Consider the following 19764-nt stretch of genomic DNA (forward strand, 5'->3'; position numbering starts at 1 on the left):
CTGACTGGTATACAATCTGGACCGGAGGCCTTGCCTTTATTAAGTGACTTAAGCTGCTTTGCTGCTGCGAGGATACCTACTTCTACGTTTCTCATCTCGGCAGTTGATCTTGATTGGAACTCAGGAATATTTATTTCGTCTACTTTGGTGAAGGAGTTTCGGAAACTCTGCTTTAGTGGCACTTTCATCAGTGACTTCACCGTAGTTATCGCGCAGTGAAGGTTTTGATTGCGTCTTGCCACTGGTGTGCTTTATGTATGACCAGGATTCTTCGGGTTTTCTGCCGGATTCCGAGACAGAGTTTCGTCGTCGAAATTATTAAAAGCATCTCACATTGAAGTACACGCTATATTTCTAACTTCTGCAAAACTTTGTCAGTCTTGGGGATTTTGCGTTCTTTTAACTTTGGCATGCTTTTTTTCGTTGCTTCTGCAACAGCGATCTGGCGCGTTTTGTGTACCAAGGGGGAACAGTACCATCACTTATTAATTTGTGCCATCGATACTGTCTCTCTGAAATCATTCCACATCTTTTCTACGCTTACATGATCAGATGGGAAGGAGTGGAGGCGCCGGGCGCGGTGGTCTAGCGGTTCTGGCGCTGCAGTCCGGAACCGCGGGACCGCTACGGTCGCAGGTTCGAATCCTGCCTCGGGCATGGGTGTGTGTGATGTCCTTAGGTTAGTTAGGTTTAAGTAGTTCTAAGTTCTAGGGGACTTACGACCTAAGATGTTGAGTCCCATAGTGCTCAGAGCCATTTGAACCATTTTGGAGTGGAGGCTGTCTCTTAAAAAGGCGTTAAGAGCTTCTTTATTAGCTTTTTTAAATAGATATACTCTGCGTTTCTTTTTGATGGTTGTAGGTGTTACGGTATTCAGCCTAGCAGAAACTGCCTTTTGGTCGCTGATCCCAGTATCTGTCATGATACTCCCAATTTGTCCAGGACTATTGTTGCTAAGAGGTCAAGTATGCTTTTGCAATCATTTACGCTTCGTGTGGTGTCAGTGACTTATTGTTCAAAATAATTTTCTGAGAAAGCATTCAGTAAAATTTCGGATGAAGTTTTATGCCTGCCGCCGGCTTTAAACGTAAAAATTTTCTAGCTCATCGTGGGTAAATTGAAGTCACCACCGCTTGTGTGACTGGGGTACCTATTTGAAATGAGACTCAAGTTTTCTTTGAACTGTTTAACAACATATCTTCCGAGTAGGGAGGTCGGTAAAACGATCCGATTTTCAAGTACAACCTCTTCCCATACTATTTCGCAGGAACTACGAGTATCTACTTCAATGTCACTATAGGATAAGCTACTTCTGACAGTAATAAATACTCCACTACAACTGTGTTTAACCTATCCTTTCTGAGAGATCGTTTGAAAAAATTTCGGCTGAACTTATTTCCGGGTTTAGCCAGCTTACCATACCTATAAGTATTTGAGCTTCAGTGCTTTCTATTAGGGCTTTGTGGTTCTTTCCCAAAACAGCTACCACAATTTACAACTACAATACCGATTGTTGCTACAACTGCTTTACTGTGTTTTACCTGCCCACTTTTAGACAAACGCCTTTTCTGTGGTTTCCTGAGACCCTCTAACCTAAAAAAGACCCTCTAACCTAAAAAAGAAGAAACACGAATCGATATAGAAGAGATAGAGGATCCAGTATTACTATCGGAATTTAAAGAGCTTTGGAAGACTTAAGCTCAAATTAAGCAAAAGGGATCGATAACATTCCATCGAAATTTTTAAAATCATTGGAGAATTTATGAGTCTGAGGACACTCCATCTGACTTTTGAACAAACATCATCAACACAATTCTGAAGATTGCAAGACCCAACAAGTGCGAGAATTATCGCACAATCAGCTTAACATCTCATATATCCAAATTTCAGGCAGAATAATATTCAGAAGAAACAAAATTAAAATGGAGAAGCCATTAGATGAGTATCACCGTGGCTTTAGGAAAGGTAAACCACCCGAGAGGCAATTGTGACGTTGCGGTTGATAATGGAAGCAAGGAAGAAAAAGTCAAGACACTCATAAGATTTGTTGACCTGGAAAAAGCGTTCGACGAGGTCCAATGGTGCAACATGTGCGAAATTCTGAGTAAAATAATGGTAAACTATAGTGAAGAGAGGGTAGTACACAACATGTACATGAATCAACGGGGTACAATGAGAGTGGAAGACCAAGAGTGAAGTGTTTGGATTAAAAAGATTATAAGACAGGGATTTACTGTTTCGCCCCTATTGCTCAATCTAATCTCCGCAAAAGCAATGATGGAAATTAAAGGAAAGGTTCAAGAGTGGAGTTAAAGTTCGAGGTGAAAGGATATCAATGATAACATTCGCTGATGACCTTGCTATCTTCAGTGGAAGTGATCAAGAATTACATGATTTTCTGAGTGGAATGAACAGTCTAATGAGTGCAGAATATGGACTGAGAGTAAACTGAAGAACGACGAAAGTAGCAGAAATGAGAACAGCGACGAACTTAACATCAGCACTGGTGGTCACGAAGTAGATGAAATTAAGGAATTCTGTTACCTAGGCAGCAAAATAACCCATGACAGACGGAGCAAAAAAGGACAAAAAATGCAGCCTAGCATTGCCGAGAAGAGCATTTATGGCCAAGAGGAGTGTGTCAGTATCGGACATAGGCCCTAATTTGTGAGATAAATTTCTGAAAATGTACGTTTGGAGCATAGGATTGTATGGTAAGTGAAACATGGACTTCCGGAAAACTGGAAAAGAAGAGTATTCAAGCATTTGAGATGTGGTGCTACAGAAGAATGGTGAAAATTAGGCTGACTGATGAGGTGAGAAATGAGGTGGTTCTCTGGTGACTCAGCGAGGAAAGGAATATATTCGAGCACTGACAAGAAGAGGAGACAAGACTGTAAGACATCTTTTAAGATATTGGGGAATAGCTTCTATGGTACCAGAGGGAGCTGTCGAGGGTAGAAACTATAAAGAGAAACAGAGATTGGAGTACATAATAATTGAAGAGAGATTAGCACAGGAGAGGAATTCATGGTGAGGTGCATCAAACTAGTCAGAAACCTGGTGGCTTAAAAAAAAAGTGCCTGTCGATTAAGAATATAGTATACCACCAGACACGAGAACACACTGTGTCCTGATGCATTACTCACACCCCCATTGTAGGAGTTGAATACCAGAAAGGACATATTAATTCATGAGAAAGTGCATGTACCTAATTTTATTTTATCAGCCTTTCCGCTATAAACCAAAAGCTGCTTGCTCCAGAATATCATTAATTCAATTCCTAATTCGGGTGTGTAAAGATAGCGTCTATCCCATCCACAAGAAAAACGTCTCCAGAGTCATCTGCTGCAGCTGTTACATTGTCATTAAGGTATATTAGAAAAAGAAACGGCTCTAGTATGTCAAGTTACTTAATGATGTGTCCCACTCATCATAGTCACGATAAATAAATAAATAAACGTTTTGATGTGAACCGTATCATTTGAAGAAAAATAGGACACAATTTTTATGCCAAAATATACTATTCACATGGCTACGTGCTACTCAGTTGAAGAAATCCTCTATGGAATAAAAGGAGTTGTTAAGGAGACACACCTTGAATCTACATTGAAAAACTCTTCTATGATCTGAAATTTTTTTCAGATGGTGTATATTTCAGTTTTTCTGTGCCAAGGTTGCATGAAGGGCAAAGCAAATGCTTCTAGTGTTATGAATATCTCTGTTACTTTCAAACTCGGATTCACTGATTGTAACAAATTTTAAAGTTCATAAATGAATTATGAGTCTGTGATAAAAATCTCTGATTAATAAAGGGATACTTTCTGGACGTATGTGTGAGGACCACTCACATAATTGTAAGTAATTTCTTTGGGGAAATGAATACTTTTTGCATATCTGAGGAGTTAGCCAAGAGTATTTTCCATTAAGATATCAGTGAATGAAAATATGGAAAGTATATCAACTTACTGACTTCTAAATCCCCAGAGTTGGAAATTATCCTCATTGCAACAGTAAACAAAGCTAAACATTTTAGCAAGTCTACCCAACAGGTTTTCCCATTCAACTTTTAATCAGTGTGGACGCTTAACTACTTAAAACTTCTACACTGTTAATTATTTCTGTTCTGTATTCTCGGTTAATCAGTGGTAGGATGCTTTTTACAGTACAAAACTAGTTGGTGTGTCTGTGTGTGAGTGTGTTTTCAAATTTTAAAGGCAGCCCATTAGAGGCTACAAGTCAGTAACTTTTCCAAAAGCACAATTTACTATTTTTTCTGCTGATGATTTTTTACTAGCCTTCACAATAATACGTGTACCATCTGTGAAAATCACTAATTCTGTCTGCTGATGCAAGTAAAATAACAGATCATTAACATGAAGCAAGAACAGTAGTGAGTACATTTATCAGTCAGTTAATTAGAGGAGAAATTGCTGTGTTCATGAACATGGATATGTACTGAGGAATAAAAACGTTCAATAGATTGCTGAAGAAGACAAAAGAGACTAGAAACGAAAATATTTACACATGCACCTGTTAAGCAGTAAGTTCTATACAGTGAAGGATTACTTCATAACGCAGAGGTTTCCTAACAATGTAACACAAGTAAATAATAATAGTACACCACAGTCATGTCACAGCAAACTTTCTATCTGCATTTTGTTTTTATGTAAAACTCCATCTCAGTGTTCTTTACTCGAAAATACTGACATCTCTCAGAGCGCAACAGCTCACTCATTGTGGAGGGATGTTAGCTCAATATTTTTCGGCAAGCCAATGGGAAATTATAGTACATGAAATTAAAACCTAACATCATCGTCATAGTGTTGATAGCAGTTGATATTGTGTAGGTCGAGTATGCAGGTCTGTTACCAAGAGATGAACGAACAGTACACCACGAGTCTGCTCTATTCACCAGCCACATATTCTGACTTCAGTATTCTGTTTTCCCTAAATCACTTCAGGCAAATGCCCATATGGTTTCTGCTATGAGACCCCTGCTAACTAACTGCCTCTTCTTGTGAAAATAGATGTGCAAATATCGAAATGTTTGTCCATAAGAATCGTAAGAATTATGTTTGTTGTCTTCAAGCTGTAAAACAACGACATGTAGAATATTCTTAAAATATTGATCCACACAGGAATAAAACAACCATTCCAGCTGTTACATGAACCAGGCTGAGCATGCTTTAGACTGGGTGAATGTGTGAGTCTACCATCACGAGAACTCTCTCCATACTCATTCGACGGTGTCAGGAATGCCTCCATCGAAGAGTGTGGTAGGCCTGGGCGGCGATGAATCGGCCACTTTGCAGACTGCATGCCAAGAGTCACTAGCAATGTGTCCCATAGAAGCGTGTTAGGGTCATTGTTGTTCATGTTTGGTATTAACGACCTGGGAGCATAATTTATAATAACCTCAGGCTTTATGTCAATACTTACTTACTTTACATGTCCAGATTGCTAACTGTTCTTTAGATATGATCAGCCAGAACACTATGACCACCGACCTACCAGTGATATAGACCCACCCAGGCGATGGAACTGTCACCCTGCGAGAAATAATTGCCAGTCGACACATGCACGGTGCGTCACTAGTATCAGTGAGTATTCTGTGCATGTTTATAATTTGGAAGGCACGCGATATACGTGAGTGTGACCGAGGACAGAGTGTGATGGCCCAGAGGTTCCGCACGGAAACTGCACGAGTTGTCGGGTGTTCTAAGACTGCAGTGGTGAGTGTGTTCAACATGTGGCGACACCATGGTGAAAGCACGTCCATACGTCGTGGGGTTGGGTGGCCACCCATCATTACAGATGTCGTACGTCATAGGCTGTGCAGACTGGTAAACCACGACAGGCAGCGGACAGTGGGGGAACTAACATCCAACTTTAATGCTGGCCAGAGTTCAAGTGTGTCTAGACACACAGTGCACCAAACACTCCTAATGACAGGCCTCCGCAGCTGAGGGCCTATGTGCCTGCAAATGTTAACGACGTCAGCAACTACGACTGAAATGGGTACATTACTATCGACTCCCGAAATGGCGCAGTGGTATATTGTGGCATGATATGCTGAATCCCGATACCTTCTTCATCATTCAACTGGAAGGGCCCTAATCCGTCGTCTTCCAGAGGAACAGTTCCTTACTGTGGGGTGGAGACAGACTGGTGGCGGCTCCACTATGATCCAGGAAACACTTACATGGACATCCATGGGTCCAATGGAGCTCGTGTAAGGCACCAATGACGGCCGAGGAGGATAGTACACTGGTTTGCAGACCACATACACCCCTGCATGACGACCATGTTTTCTGACAGCTTTTTTTTTCATCTAGATAATGCACCATGTCACATGGCCAGAATAGTGACGGAATGGTTCAAGCAACACAGTGACAAGTCCCAATTGGTTTGCTGGCCCTCCAACTCACCAGATCTGAACCTGATCGAACACATCTGGGATGTGCTTCAACGTGGCGTCGCAGCTCATGGCCCTCCTCCCCGGTATTTACGGGAATTGGGGATTTGTGTGTGCAGATGTAGTTTCAACTCCGTACAGCGGCCTACAAAGGCCTCACGGCTTCCATACCATGATAGGGCTCCACTATTATCCATGCCAAACGTGAACGTACAGGCTATAAGGTAGTAGTCATAATGTTCTGGCTGATAAATGAATTTCCAGTACTGAGACACATGGGTGGCTTTGTCATTTGCCACCATAAAGTATGTGATTCTTCAACAGAAAGAGGTTCCTACTCAATGGTCTGAAGATGACCACAGTAGTGGTTGAAACCGGTCACCTTGTTAAATAAATTGTGATCAAGACTGTTTTTAATAGTAAATAAATAAAGTATGCCACTGTGATCGTTTTGCCTGTTTTTGGACATATCGTTAAGTCTTGTGTTGCAGCACATTCACGGGAGTCGTTCTTCTTACATCTCCATTTTCTCAGATTGGTATTGCAGTGTGTGATGGTAGTTCTTAAGTGGTGAACCACCTGCCATGTCGGAAACAACAGATGATTCGCAGCAGCCAGTGGTTCTTCAGTCTTTATGAGCATCTGATCAGTACAGTTTTGCAATACATTTTTTCTCCTATTTCAGGAGGCTCGTTTACAGAGTTAGTCCTTCGCATTAAACTCCACTGGGATACCAGTAGCCTGTGCTGTATTTCGTAACCGTATAAATGGTGCCGGTGATAATCGGACTGCAACTTACCTTCAGTTTATGGGTCGAGCTATGTCGAAAGTTGGGTAAATTTGCCGAACTAGCGTTGATTTTAGGAGCCAGACATTACGCGCTCTTTCTCATTGTTTGCCACGTCGGCATATGTGGCAACTGCAGAGTGGTACCAGGTATTTGTCGCATTCTCAGCAGCAGAGAAACATAGGACGAGAGCCGATGTTCTCAGAATTTGAGGATGAACCCAATTTCATGCCGCTGAATTTTTGGATGATATTATTGCTCATACACACTTTTCCCTTAACGTCCAAAATGTCACACTGTTATCAAGTCGGATACCCAAATATTTCAGCGGTTCATCGTGGTTTAGTTCTTGACCCAGCCTCGCCATTTTCAATTGTGTATGTGCGCCTTTATTTCTAATGTGAAAGGCACACATCAGAGTTCTACTGGTATTTATTGTGCGGAAGTGTTCTCCATAGTATGTCTTTGAGAATTCACACCACAGACGATTTTCCATGTGAGCCCATGGCAATATCGTCGATATATATATATATATATATATATATATATATATATATATATATATATATATATATATGTGTGTGTGTGTGTGTGTGTGTGTGTGTGTGTGTGTGTGTGTGTGTGTGTGTGTGTGTGTGTAGGCTGGCCGAAGTGGCCGAGCAGTTCTAGGCGCTACAGTTTGGAACCGGGCGACTGCTACGGTCGCAGGTTCGAATCCTGCCTCGGGCATGGATATGTGTGATGTCCTTAGGTTAGTTAGGTTTAAGTCGCTGTAAGTTATAGGGGACTGATGACCTCAGAAGTTAAACCCCATAATGCTCAGAGCCATTTGAGCCAATTTTGTGTGTGTGTCATTTTTTCGCCTCCTCCTGTGCCTATTTTTTGTTTGAAGCGTCACATAAAAAGTCTATTTTGAAATAGACGATCCCCTGATTTTGTCGTTCGGAAGTCCATGTTATAAAACTTAATGAGCAGCCGTTGGTGACTGACAGTATCATAGCCAGGCGACAGATCTGTAAAAGCGAGTCCCATTATCTGTTTCTGTTGTAGGCCGTCCTCTATATGTTGAATGAGACTGAGAATTATACCACAACCACCAGGCATAAATCCTACTGGTTATGGTATGAATTTGGTCTCTAATGCTACAAAAAGTCTTTCAAAAAATATTCTTTCAATGGCCCCATAGAGATGACACGAATGTGAGAAAGGCGAGAAGTTTGAGGATCTGTAGGGTTTTTAGCAGGGCTACCACTCTGGCTTTCCTCTAGAGTTTCGGAATGTGCATGCTAGTGATACAGCTATTCATTAACTGTACATTACATTTTAATGCTGTAGTACCAAAATGCTTTATTCCTATATTGCAGATATCATCCAGGCCAGCAGCCCTGTGTTCCTCCATTTCTTGGTGTGGCAAAGACGTCTGTTTCATTATTCATATCTCGTTCGATTTTCAGTCTTTTTAATTTTATACTTTCCCGTTTAATTGAGGGCGGTAAGATGATCCGTAGGGAGCTACTCTGGTTTGATCGGGTGCTGGAGTTGTAGGGTAGTGGCCCGCCCAACCCCACGATGTCAGGATGTGGTTTCACCTTAGTGTCGCCTCGCATTGAAGACACTCCCACAGCACTCCCGGAACATCCGTCGAGTCGCGCAGTTTCTGAAATGCTCGTGCCGAGCCTCTGGGCCATCACAATCCGCCCTTGGAGGAACTCAGGTGGACTGCGTGCCTTCCCATTCTACACACAGACAGCTCGCTCACTGATACCACACGAAGCGTGTGTGTGTGTGTGTGTGTGTGTGTGTGTGTGTGTGTGTGTGTGTGACTAGCACACGTTCCTCGCCAGGTAACGCTGCTACAGTCTGGACGGTTTCATATCGATAGTAATTTGGTGGTCACAGTGCTTCAGTTGACCAGTGTGCTGACCCTGTCCAAACCCAAATAAAATAAAGATCATAGCGTTACATCTGCACAATAAAGAGGTACGCACCAAGTTCCAGATGCTACTAAATTGAATAAAAGTCTCCTTTAACTGCTTCCCGCAACACCTACTGTAGGTGTCTCCTTTTATCTATCTCTGTCATTTGTGCTGCACTTAATGAACCTGACAAAGTTTGGCTCAACAGTAAACCAATTTTCAGGAAACGACTGGGGATTAAATGCAGATATGCTACGCAATGCCCCAGCATGAAAATGTAGTGACCATTATGCACAATGAGGCCTTGAGAACCGTTAGTGGCACTGCCAGATCAAGTGCCACACAATGGTTGCCTGTCCTATCCAACATTGCTCCTGCTCACCTGAGATCTAAAGTGACCGAGGTGCAAATTTTGAAGCCCCGTATGAACTCAGTTCTAAATACCGTATTCCATAAATCCACTGATTGCACACCTGAAGAAAGCCACACACGCCACTTTGTGTTTATTTTCGGATTTATCTTCCATGCCACCGAGATGTAGAAAGAATGTGGGAATGAACATCCACCCAAAAGGCGCATCTTATTCAGAAACCAACGGTGAAGCGTCAAGAGTCTGATCTTCGTTGTGGTGAATGCTCATGACTCAGCTGCATCCGAGCGGTGCAAGGGAGATATGGCCACCTCCTGATGAAGTTTTGGCTTTATAGTGAAAGTGTTGCATGTGACTGTGCTGTGGAGGAACAGACACTTGTAGAGAACTGTCAAAACCATGTTTCGAAACTTTGTCTGAAAGACTTGCGTGAAGTGACACCGAGTGCTGTAATCTGATTATGAAATCTGAACATTTACCAATGAACACAATGTATACAGGGTGAAATGTATTTAAACCGACAAACTCTGGGAGGTTGTAGGGGACATCAAAACAAATATTTTTCCCTAATGTCATTTTTTCCTATGAGGAGTATTTAAACCGGTAGAGGAAGATTTCTCTGGCGGCAAATTAATTAAACCAACAAGCACTTTTCCATTTTTTTATGACCAAGAGACAACAACTAGGTAACAGTTACGGCCCAATTAAACAGTCTCCAACAACACCGACCCACACATTAACGAAGAACCGCACTTGATGAGCGTTAGTAACTGTGGCATGTGGATTATCCTCACTGCAAACATGCGAATTGTGCATGTTGAGGACTCCATCACGCCTGAACGTTGCTTCATCGGTAAACAATACAGAGGATGGAAATGTAGGATGCATTTCACACTGTTCCAGGTACCACTGCGAAAACTGTGCTCTGGGTGGATAATCAACTGGTTCCAGGTTTTGGACACGCTGTAAGTGAAATGGACGTAACAATTGCTCTCGAAGCACTGTTCTTACATTCGTCTGATTCGTCCCCATGTGACGTACCATTGCACGAGTGCTGATTGAAGGATCCCGTTCCACATGCTGCAAGACAGCTTCCTCAAATTGCAGCGTTCTTACCGTGCGACGGCGTCCTTGTCCAGGTGGTATGCTAAATGACCCGGTCTCACGCAGACGTTGGTACACGGCATCAAAGGTCGTATGGTGCGGGATACGGCGATTACGGTGTGCAGCTCGTCCGTTGTGGTGCGCTGTGTAGTACGCACCAACCATACCAGTGTACTCACTCCAGGTGTATCGCTCCACTAGTAAACAGAGACAATGCACTGCTACGCTGGTGGACAGCAGTTGCCTACAAGTGATGAGCGTAATACGGCCTCTAACTACTAAAGATCGTAATACGCCCTCTATCAACTGAAGTGCGTAATACGACCTCCTACGGTTTAAATAATCCTCGTAGGAAAAAATGACGTAAGGGAAAAATATTTATTTTGATGTCCCCTACAACCTCCCAGAGTTTGTCGGTTTAAATACTTTTCACCCTGTATGTTTGTATGTTCTATAAGGAGTACGTTAGTAATGATCTACCTGTACTAAAGTTTGTATTCGTTCTATCGTAGTGTTGGATGAATTTGTGCACAAGGCTTCTTGTATTTCAACAAAGACCGTTCACTTTACCAAAACGTGTCAACAGACTCGCATACCATTCGTAAATCAGCCGGGAATAACTCAGTCTAATGTCTTGATTCATACCTAATGACCTGGATATCCATGTCGAAGGGCGACATAAAAACTTGAGAAGCGGCTGCCCGAGTTTGGTTTCATTGCCTGTTCAACAAAAGACAGTCTAGTATCAAAATGTCACTTGTTACATCAGGTGACCGCGTTTTATTGTTTAAGGTTGGATGACATGGAATGGAACCTGGAGACACTGCAAACGGATCGGCTGAGGGGTGCGACCCTCACCAAGTTACTGCACGCTGTACAGCAGATCACAAGAGCCATAAACCACAGGAATCGCCTTGTCTTGGATTATAATTGGGAATTTCTTCATAATGACCAGAACCTCAGCAAAACTGGTAAGTAGCTTCCTTGAAAGTTTGTTATCTCCATATATGAAGGTCCATGTCCTGAGTGACTGACTCGTCACTATCCAGCCTTAACCACCAAGGATAGAAATTCGAAATTTGGAGAGGGTAAAGAAACAGTGTTTCAGCACTTTTGGGAATTGAATTCCTGTGTGGGGGGGGGGGGAGAAATAGTGTGTGACTGTCTTTTTTTTAAATAAATCTTTATTAAAGAACTATTAAAGCAATTACTGAAGCTACATCTATGTTACTTGAGTTTTTGCTTGCAAATAGAAAGAAATACGGTTTTCAATATTTTTTGAAATTCAACGCCTAAGAGGGTGAAATAGGCGGTGAAATATTTTATGAAATTATTTCTTTATGAAAGCTTTTTAAAGCTAAATTAATGAAAATTTGTATTTCGATTCTCGGTTAGAAATAAGAAATACGTGTTTCGGTGTTTTTGGAAATTCAGCCCCTAAGTGAATGAAATAGTGTATGACTGATTCAGTGACTCATCATGCATCAGCCCAAACTACCAATGAGACAAACTTGAACTACTGGAACGGGTGCTGGTCTTATACTGTTAGCACCATTTAGTGAGGCATTGTTCGAAATTCCATCCCTAAGAGGGTGAAGTAGGGGGTGAAATGTTTTTTGATGACATTTCACTATTATGTTCATTTTGATGCTAGAGATTGAAAACTGGTATTTGGTTTCTCACTCAGAAATAAAAAAAATTACAAGCTTCAGTATTTTTGGAAATTTAACCACTAAGAGGTTAAAATAGTCAGTGAAAGTTTATTTTGAAAATAAATCATTATTACAGTACTACTAAAGCATTTTTAAAGGCGTGTCCCTGAAAAATGGTGTAAGACTTCTTGGTTAGAAATTAAAAAGTGTGTGTTCTGGTGTTTTTCGTATTTTAGCCCCTAAGGGGGTGAAACAACCGATGAAAATTTTTATGAAAGTATTTCATTAAGTAATCCTTTTTAAAGCTAATTCTAAGAAAATTTGTATTTGTGCTCTTGGTTGGAAATCTAAAAAAATTATGTGTTTCGGTGTTTCGGGAAATTGAGCTGCTAAGGAAGTAAAATTGGGAATGAAAACGGTTCTGGAAATATTTGATTCCGAAAGAATTTTTCGAACAAAATGTCTGAAAGTTTGTAGTTGGCTTCTCAGTTAGACGTAAAAAAATTCATGTTTAAATGTTTTCTGGAAATGCAACCCGTAAGGGGTGAAATAGGGGACGAAAATTTTTATACAAAATTTCTTTATATTAAAACATATTTGTAGTTAAATCTATGAAAATTGGTATTTGACTTGTACAGAAATATGCGTTAGGGAATGAAAGTTTTGATGAAAGTAAATGTCACCAAAAGAACTCAAAAGGGTGGATTAACGAGGATCTCTGACTCCAGCTACCAGAACTGATTTCTGGTCGGAAGTGCATCCGGAAAAGACCATGCTTCTACAGCCTTAATTAGTGTGAAAAGCTTAGAAGATGTAACGGCCTGAGACTGTTTGCCGATGTCTACAGGAAAGTAGTATCACACGAAAGTTGTGAAGAAATCAATGAGGATTTGCAGAAAATAAACGCGTGGTGTAATGACTGGCAGTTATCTCTCAATATTAGTAAGTGTAACCTACTGCATATAATAAGGCGAAAATCCCCATTAATGTACGAGTACAAAACAAATGCCGAGTCTTTGGAAGCGGTAACGTCCGTCAAGTATCTGGGTGTGACTATTCGAAATGATCTCAAATGGAATGATCAGATTACACAAGTAACGGGTAAGGTGAACTCTAGATTACGGTTTATTGGTAGAATTCTGAAGCGATGCAGTCCTTCAACAAAGGAAATAGCTTACAATACGTTAGTTCGTCCAGTCTTGGAGTACGGTTCGTATGCATGGGACCCTTACCAGTTGGGTCTGATTAAAGAGATTGAGAAGGTCCAAGGAAGAGCGTTACAAATCTCACAGAAAGTTTGAAGTGGGACACACATGCAGATAGACGGTGCGCTAAACAGAAGGGCCTACTCATTAAATTCCGAAATCCGATCTTCACCGAGGATATAGAGCATATATTATTACCACAAACTTTCATTATCGCACAATGATCACCATTCAGAGGTAAGGGAAATTAGTGCTCGCACTGAGGCGTTCAGACAGTCGTTTTCCCTCGCGCGATCCGCGAGTGGAACAGAGAGGGGCGGGGGGGGGGGGGGGGAAATGACTTTGGGGCGAATTGTGAACTCCGCCACACACCGATCCGTGGCCAGCGGAGCATATATGTAGATGTAGATTTTTGAACGACGTAAAAATTCGATAAAGAATTAATCGGTGTAGACCATACACTCCACACAAGAGAAGTAGTGGGTGCTAAGGTAGTTGTTAAATGAAGCGGAATTTGTCCTTTAAGTTATGTTAGTAAGTAAATCTTGTCTAAGATAAAGAACACATAGATTATGGGGTTGTGTTTACCGCACACTCCTCGAAGAGACGCGAACAGTACACTACTCCCTTGCCTACATGTCGGTGCTTATATACCCGCATAAGAGTCATGCTACATTGCAGATATACTGTAGCGAGACCGTTCAGATGGAGACTTTTTGATCGTCACTTACACAATTTAGACATTATTTCTGGCTGTACTTTCCCTTTATTTGTCTGCACCACCTCTTGCAACTCTGCAATTATCTGCGTTTTCCTGAGACATTTCCCAGAAGTGAAAACTTCTCCCTACCGCCCCAAACCTCTTTTTCTCCTCAATATACACGACGTTTTATACTCTTTTTATTCAATATTACTCCAAACATCATCATTATGCTGAGCCCTTTCCACGTATGGGGGCGTCTACTTCATTACGTCTTCTGTTATTTTACGTACTATCTAATAACTACACTTAGTTGCATCTTCAGGCTTTTACTAGCTTGATCATCCACGCAACGTACATAGATCTGAGATAATACGGCTCTGTGCCTCCATACACATTCTCTACTATCTATGTAAGATATAAATGTATATATATATTTGTTTACGTAGTTCTCAGATGCAAACTCTCTTTTCAGATATCTGTCTTGATTCAAAGTGGTCAGTATGATGTAATTGTTTCAGCTGCACCATTCTAGTCAAGATAGTCAAAAACAAAGACAAATAACACGTAATTAATAAGAACGAAAGATAAACGGAAGTATGAAACTTGAATTTGGAAATAAAATTCCATTCAGCTCAGGCCTCTTAGTTCGCTAAACTTTGTACCTACCATGCAGTAGTACCTTCCCAACAGACTCTTAGTTAGTGTTATTTATAATTTTTTTCAGGGCTATAATGTTCCTGAGTCTCAATTCCTTCCAAATTTTCAGATATTCGAGAGACATTCACGTGAGGTTTCGTACAATTCTGAATGGTTGCTGATATACCTGCAATTCCATTTTAGTTTGTTCCATTCTACTTTATTCATTACTCTTTACTAGTACCAGTTATCGTACTTTGAAACTAGGGGAGTTACAGATTTTACATCATGTCACCATTTCGCATCTAAAAATCTTTCCCCTATGTTTACTCTTTCTTGTGCTTGTTTCTTGCCTAATGAGATATCGAATAAAACAAGAAAGTCAGTCAGCTCTGCTTCATGGTTACATATTAATTTGCGTGGTGCAAATACTATTGCATCAGGCTTGTGGTTGTTAATGATGCCTTCTAAATACTTAATATTATTACCCCAAGTGGAATGTTTCCTCTACTTCTCCTGCAAAGTCCCGTATAACCCTACCACTCATATTTATCTAAGGGAAAACCCTAAGATAATTATGTATCGTATCCCGACAACATTTCTCAAATTTTTTAGCATCAAACCGTTTACCATTATTCACCACAGTACTCTCAGTCCTACCTAAATCAACAAAATTGTTGTCACCCAGCTTTTATATAGGTGTTGTGGCAATAACTCTTCTGTCTGGAAATAGCTTAATGTATTTACTGAAGTAGGTGTAGGTCGAAAATGATCTAATGCTAATAATTCCACTGTGTTCAAGGGATTGCTTATTCCCTTGCGCAATGCTATTTACTAATCTTCTATTTAACTCAAAATGCATGTTTTCTAAAGTTACTCTGTCACTGAAGCATGCAATGCATTTCTTAGTCCCTTAATGCTACTACCGTAAATACACTTGGTCTATTAAAAGCGCAGATTTTTGCAGGGGAAGCATAGTATCCGTTCTGCCAAATCCATGTTCCTCCTCCTGCACCAAATTCCTTGATGGATGTTGTAATATTGTGCTACCATGGGATAATTAGGGTCTCCCAAATGATGTTTTACTAATCTCCGAACATCACCCTATTCTGTTCTCTTTCAGAGTACTGACATATTTTCTTCAAAGCAATTTCCGCCTTGATTTCATTTATAGCAAAAGTGGGTACCGACTCGTTTTTAGTTAATGTAAGTCCAGACGCCTTATATAGCTCAGCATTTCTAGGCAACCTGTTGGCCGCCAAACTGCACTTTCTTCATATGTTTTTAATTTCATGATCGAACCGTTGCAGGAACATTGCTCACCTTGCATGTTTTAACTGACAAGTTTGCAAAAATGTTTATACTTTAAAATCATTGCATATTACTACCTGGTAACTCAACAAAGAATGCTCAAATTTCTGCGTTCCAAATACGATGGCCAGTGCGTCTAGCTCTGTTACTCCGTTATTATGCTCCACTGATTGCACTGATTAAGTCGTAAAAGCTATCATCTTATGCACTTTAGCATTCCCTTCTTTTTTATTTTAAACATCTACACTCTTATACAATATGCACTAGAGTTCACTAAAATAAAAGAAGTCTTCTAAAAATCTGAGTCATTCAGCAGCGGGTTATTTAAGAAACCATTTTTCAGCTTTTAAAATGTGGGCTGATATTCTTCAGTCTGAACCCAGGGGCTATCCGCTTTTAACAATTGATGTGTGCAAGAAGCGTAGAATGACTCCTTCTACAAATCGCCGATAAAACGCAAACAGGCCAAACATGGCTTTACATTGTTGCTTTTTCTTTGACGTTTCAAACAGCTCAGTCACTGAGAACCTGGATGGTTTCGCTAAAATAGTTCTCTGCTAAACACAAGGAGCAAGAAATTCTATTGATTATTAGTGCATGCCATACTTTCTTAATTCAGTTTTATGCCACCTTTTCTTACTCCATCTCATGATTGTCCAGAAAAATAAAATATTCTTCCCATGTAGGACATGCAACTTCATGTTGTCTACGTAAAATGTCACTTGCCCTAATGATTCCTGTCCCCGTATCAGCGCCATGCTCTTAAAATGGCAAAGACCGATATATTAAAGGCAGAGGGAAGTACTCTATACCAATGAGAAATTCCATTATATATCCAGGACACATATTTTCTTTAATATTTTGCCAATGGCAGATTCCAATAACTATAAATTATATCCAACCATATATGAACCAAGTAGCTCCTCTGAATTATTGTAATAACTTTGTATATTTTGTGCGCTATCCCTTTAAATTTTATTTAAACTATGAGCATCCAGTACCAGCCTTACAATCACATTTCGGTGCTACCGCCAGTGGATTTTTAAAAATATGTATTGCCTGTTCCAATATTCCCCAATGTGACGATGTGTGGCGTTCGTTGAATCGTTTTTTAAGAGGTTCATGGCAACTGGTTATCATTGGATATGGTTTCTTAAAAAATATTTACAACTTCTTACATTTAAATTTTATTAGTAATACGTTTCCATACACTTGAAAACACATTTTTATGCTTGACTAACACTTGCCTAAGCTCTTCCCTCTGTTTACATGAAACTGCATGTACAGACTGAATTTTAAGTTCAGTACACAATGGCTCCTGATATTTTTAATTCTATTATAGGGTGGCTCAACTTCTTATGAACTACACTGAAGCGCCAGAGAAACTGGTATAGGCATGTGTATTCAAATGCAGAAATATGTAAACAAGCAAAGACAGAAAACTGGTCGACAATGCCTTCATAAGACAACAAATCTCTGGTGCAGTTGTTAAATGGGCCTTCAGAGACAATGACCGCACGACACAAAGCTTTACACCTCACCTGGTCCCGTCAACACTGACATTGGACTGTTGATGACTGGAAACATGTTGCCTAGTCGGAAGAGTCCTGTTTCAAATTGTACCGAGCGGATGGATGTGTACAGATATTGTAATGTTCTTGACTGAAAAGATGTTACCTGGTCGCACGAGTCTGGTTTCAAATTGAATCGAGCGAATGGACTTGTACCTCATGAATCCATAGACCCTGCATGTCAACAGGGGACTGTTCAAACTGGTGGAGCCTCTGTAATGGTGTGGGGTGTGTGCAGTTGGAGTGATATGGGACCCCTGATACGTCTGGATACGACTCTGACAGGTGACACGTATGTAAGCATCCTGTATGATCACCTGCATCCACCAGGACAATGCAACATCTCACACATCCAGAATTGCTACAGAGTGGCTCCAGGAATCCTCTCCTGAGTTTAAACACTTCCGCTGATCACCAGACTACCCAGTCATGAACATTGTTGAGCATATCCGGGATGCCCTGCAACGTGCTATTCAAAAGAGATCTCCAATCTCCACCCCCTTGTAATGTTACGTATTTGTGGACAGTCCTGCAGGATATTTGGTTTCAGTTTCCTCCAGCACTACTTCAGACTGTAGTCGAGTCTGTACCACGACGTGTTGTGGCACTTCTGCTAACTAGCAGGGGCCGTACATGATATTAGGCATGTGCACCAGCTTTTTTTGGTTCTTCAATGTATCTTCAAAAGCATGCCCTTCAGGTAGAAATGGGAACCTTCATGGTTAGGGGATGGATGGCTACCACACCATAGAACTCCCTTGATTGTACCGGGACTCCTTTCTGAGTTTCAGGGACACGCATATTGTATACACTTCTCCAATATATATTGATTACAAACCAGGCGCATATGTTTTTGTACTCGATAAATCATATAAATCATAAATAATATCATCAAAGATTTTACTTAGAAATATTGAATCATCTTTGGTGGTGTGTCATCTCTCTCACCATCCATGGTCGTGTTGTGTGTAAACAGGAAAGACGGTCTGCTTGTGTATTGTAACTTACACCAAGTACATGTCTAATTAATTACAATCTTCTGGTGATTCAGACTGTCAATTTGTGAGTTTGTCTGCTTAGCACGGTATTTTAGTTAAGATGTATTTTCCGCGTTATAAGCCTGGTCAAATTAGTTTCGATCTTTTAGACCAACTTCAAACTATTTAGGCATGCTTATGGCTTTGGAGTTCTTATTTTAGGCTTCAAAATCTTATTTTCGAACCAGTTTCGCCCGATATCTGTGTGTATGTGTATGTGTGTGTGTGTGTGTGTGTGTGTGTGTGTGTGAGAGAGAGAGAGAGAGAGAGAGAGAGAGAGAGACCGAGAGAGAGAGGGAGGGAGAAAGAGAGAGAAAGAGAGATAGTTCGAGTGTTTGTGTACAAAAATGTTTTACGTAAGTAACTCTGACTTCAGTGTGAAACTTATGGGAATACTGCAGCTTGACACCATTTTTACGCGTGATTTACACAATAAAGTGATTAAATACAGAGAAATGTGTGTGTGTGAACGACATGTTACTGTCAAGCAAATGATGCCTGTCTTTCACATTGGTTCCCGTTCAAGTTTGTTACGTAATTTTTTACTGCACGTCTTTGAACATCATTATGCTTGATTTTAATACCACGGTGTGGGTGTTTGGAGAGGCTGATGAGACGGTGGTGGGAGGAGAGACGGGGGGGAAAGGGCGTGGGTTGTCACTTGATAGACAAGGGGGCGTGGCTGCCGCTATCTTAGATTATGACGTGCGTCACATGATGTAAAGAAAGTGGTCCAGAACATACGTATATTGTAATGAAAGAGGCCCAGCATCCCTATACACTGTGTGGCTTACACTTTTCTACCAAATCGAATTTACTACAAACTAATAGAACGGCCTGGCAGCAACATGGAGAGAACTGAATCTCGAGAAGCGATTAACTGATCTGTGATAGAAGGAGTTACAGTGAACGTTTCACGGCTATGTGGACATACAGTGTCGAAAATGGAAAATGTTACCACAAATCATCAGTCAGATTTTTGCTTAGCTTTGCGCAAATGTTTATTATATAATCGGTACTAGTGTCCATCATCATAAACGCTCTCCAAATATCC

At 40.8% G+C, this 19764-nt stretch overlaps 1 protein-coding gene across 1 annotated transcript in view; it reads left to right on the forward strand.

The window, feature by feature from the left end:
- Positions 1-19764, forward strand: part of LOC126212680 (uncharacterized) — an 89321-nt gene that overhangs the window by 39299 nt on the left and 30258 nt on the right. Inside the window, exon 3 of the mRNA XM_049940099.1 lies at positions 11388-11566. Within this exon, the coding sequence (XP_049796056.1) occupies positions 11388-11566 (179 nt within the window). The remainder of the gene's footprint in view (positions 1-11387; positions 11567-19764) is intronic.

This window comes from Schistocerca nitens, chromosome 11, assembly GCF_023898315.1.
Source record: "Schistocerca nitens isolate TAMUIC-IGC-003100 chromosome 11, iqSchNite1.1, whole genome shotgun sequence".
Lineage (NCBI taxonomy): Eukaryota > Metazoa > Arthropoda > Insecta > Orthoptera > Acrididae > Schistocerca > Schistocerca nitens.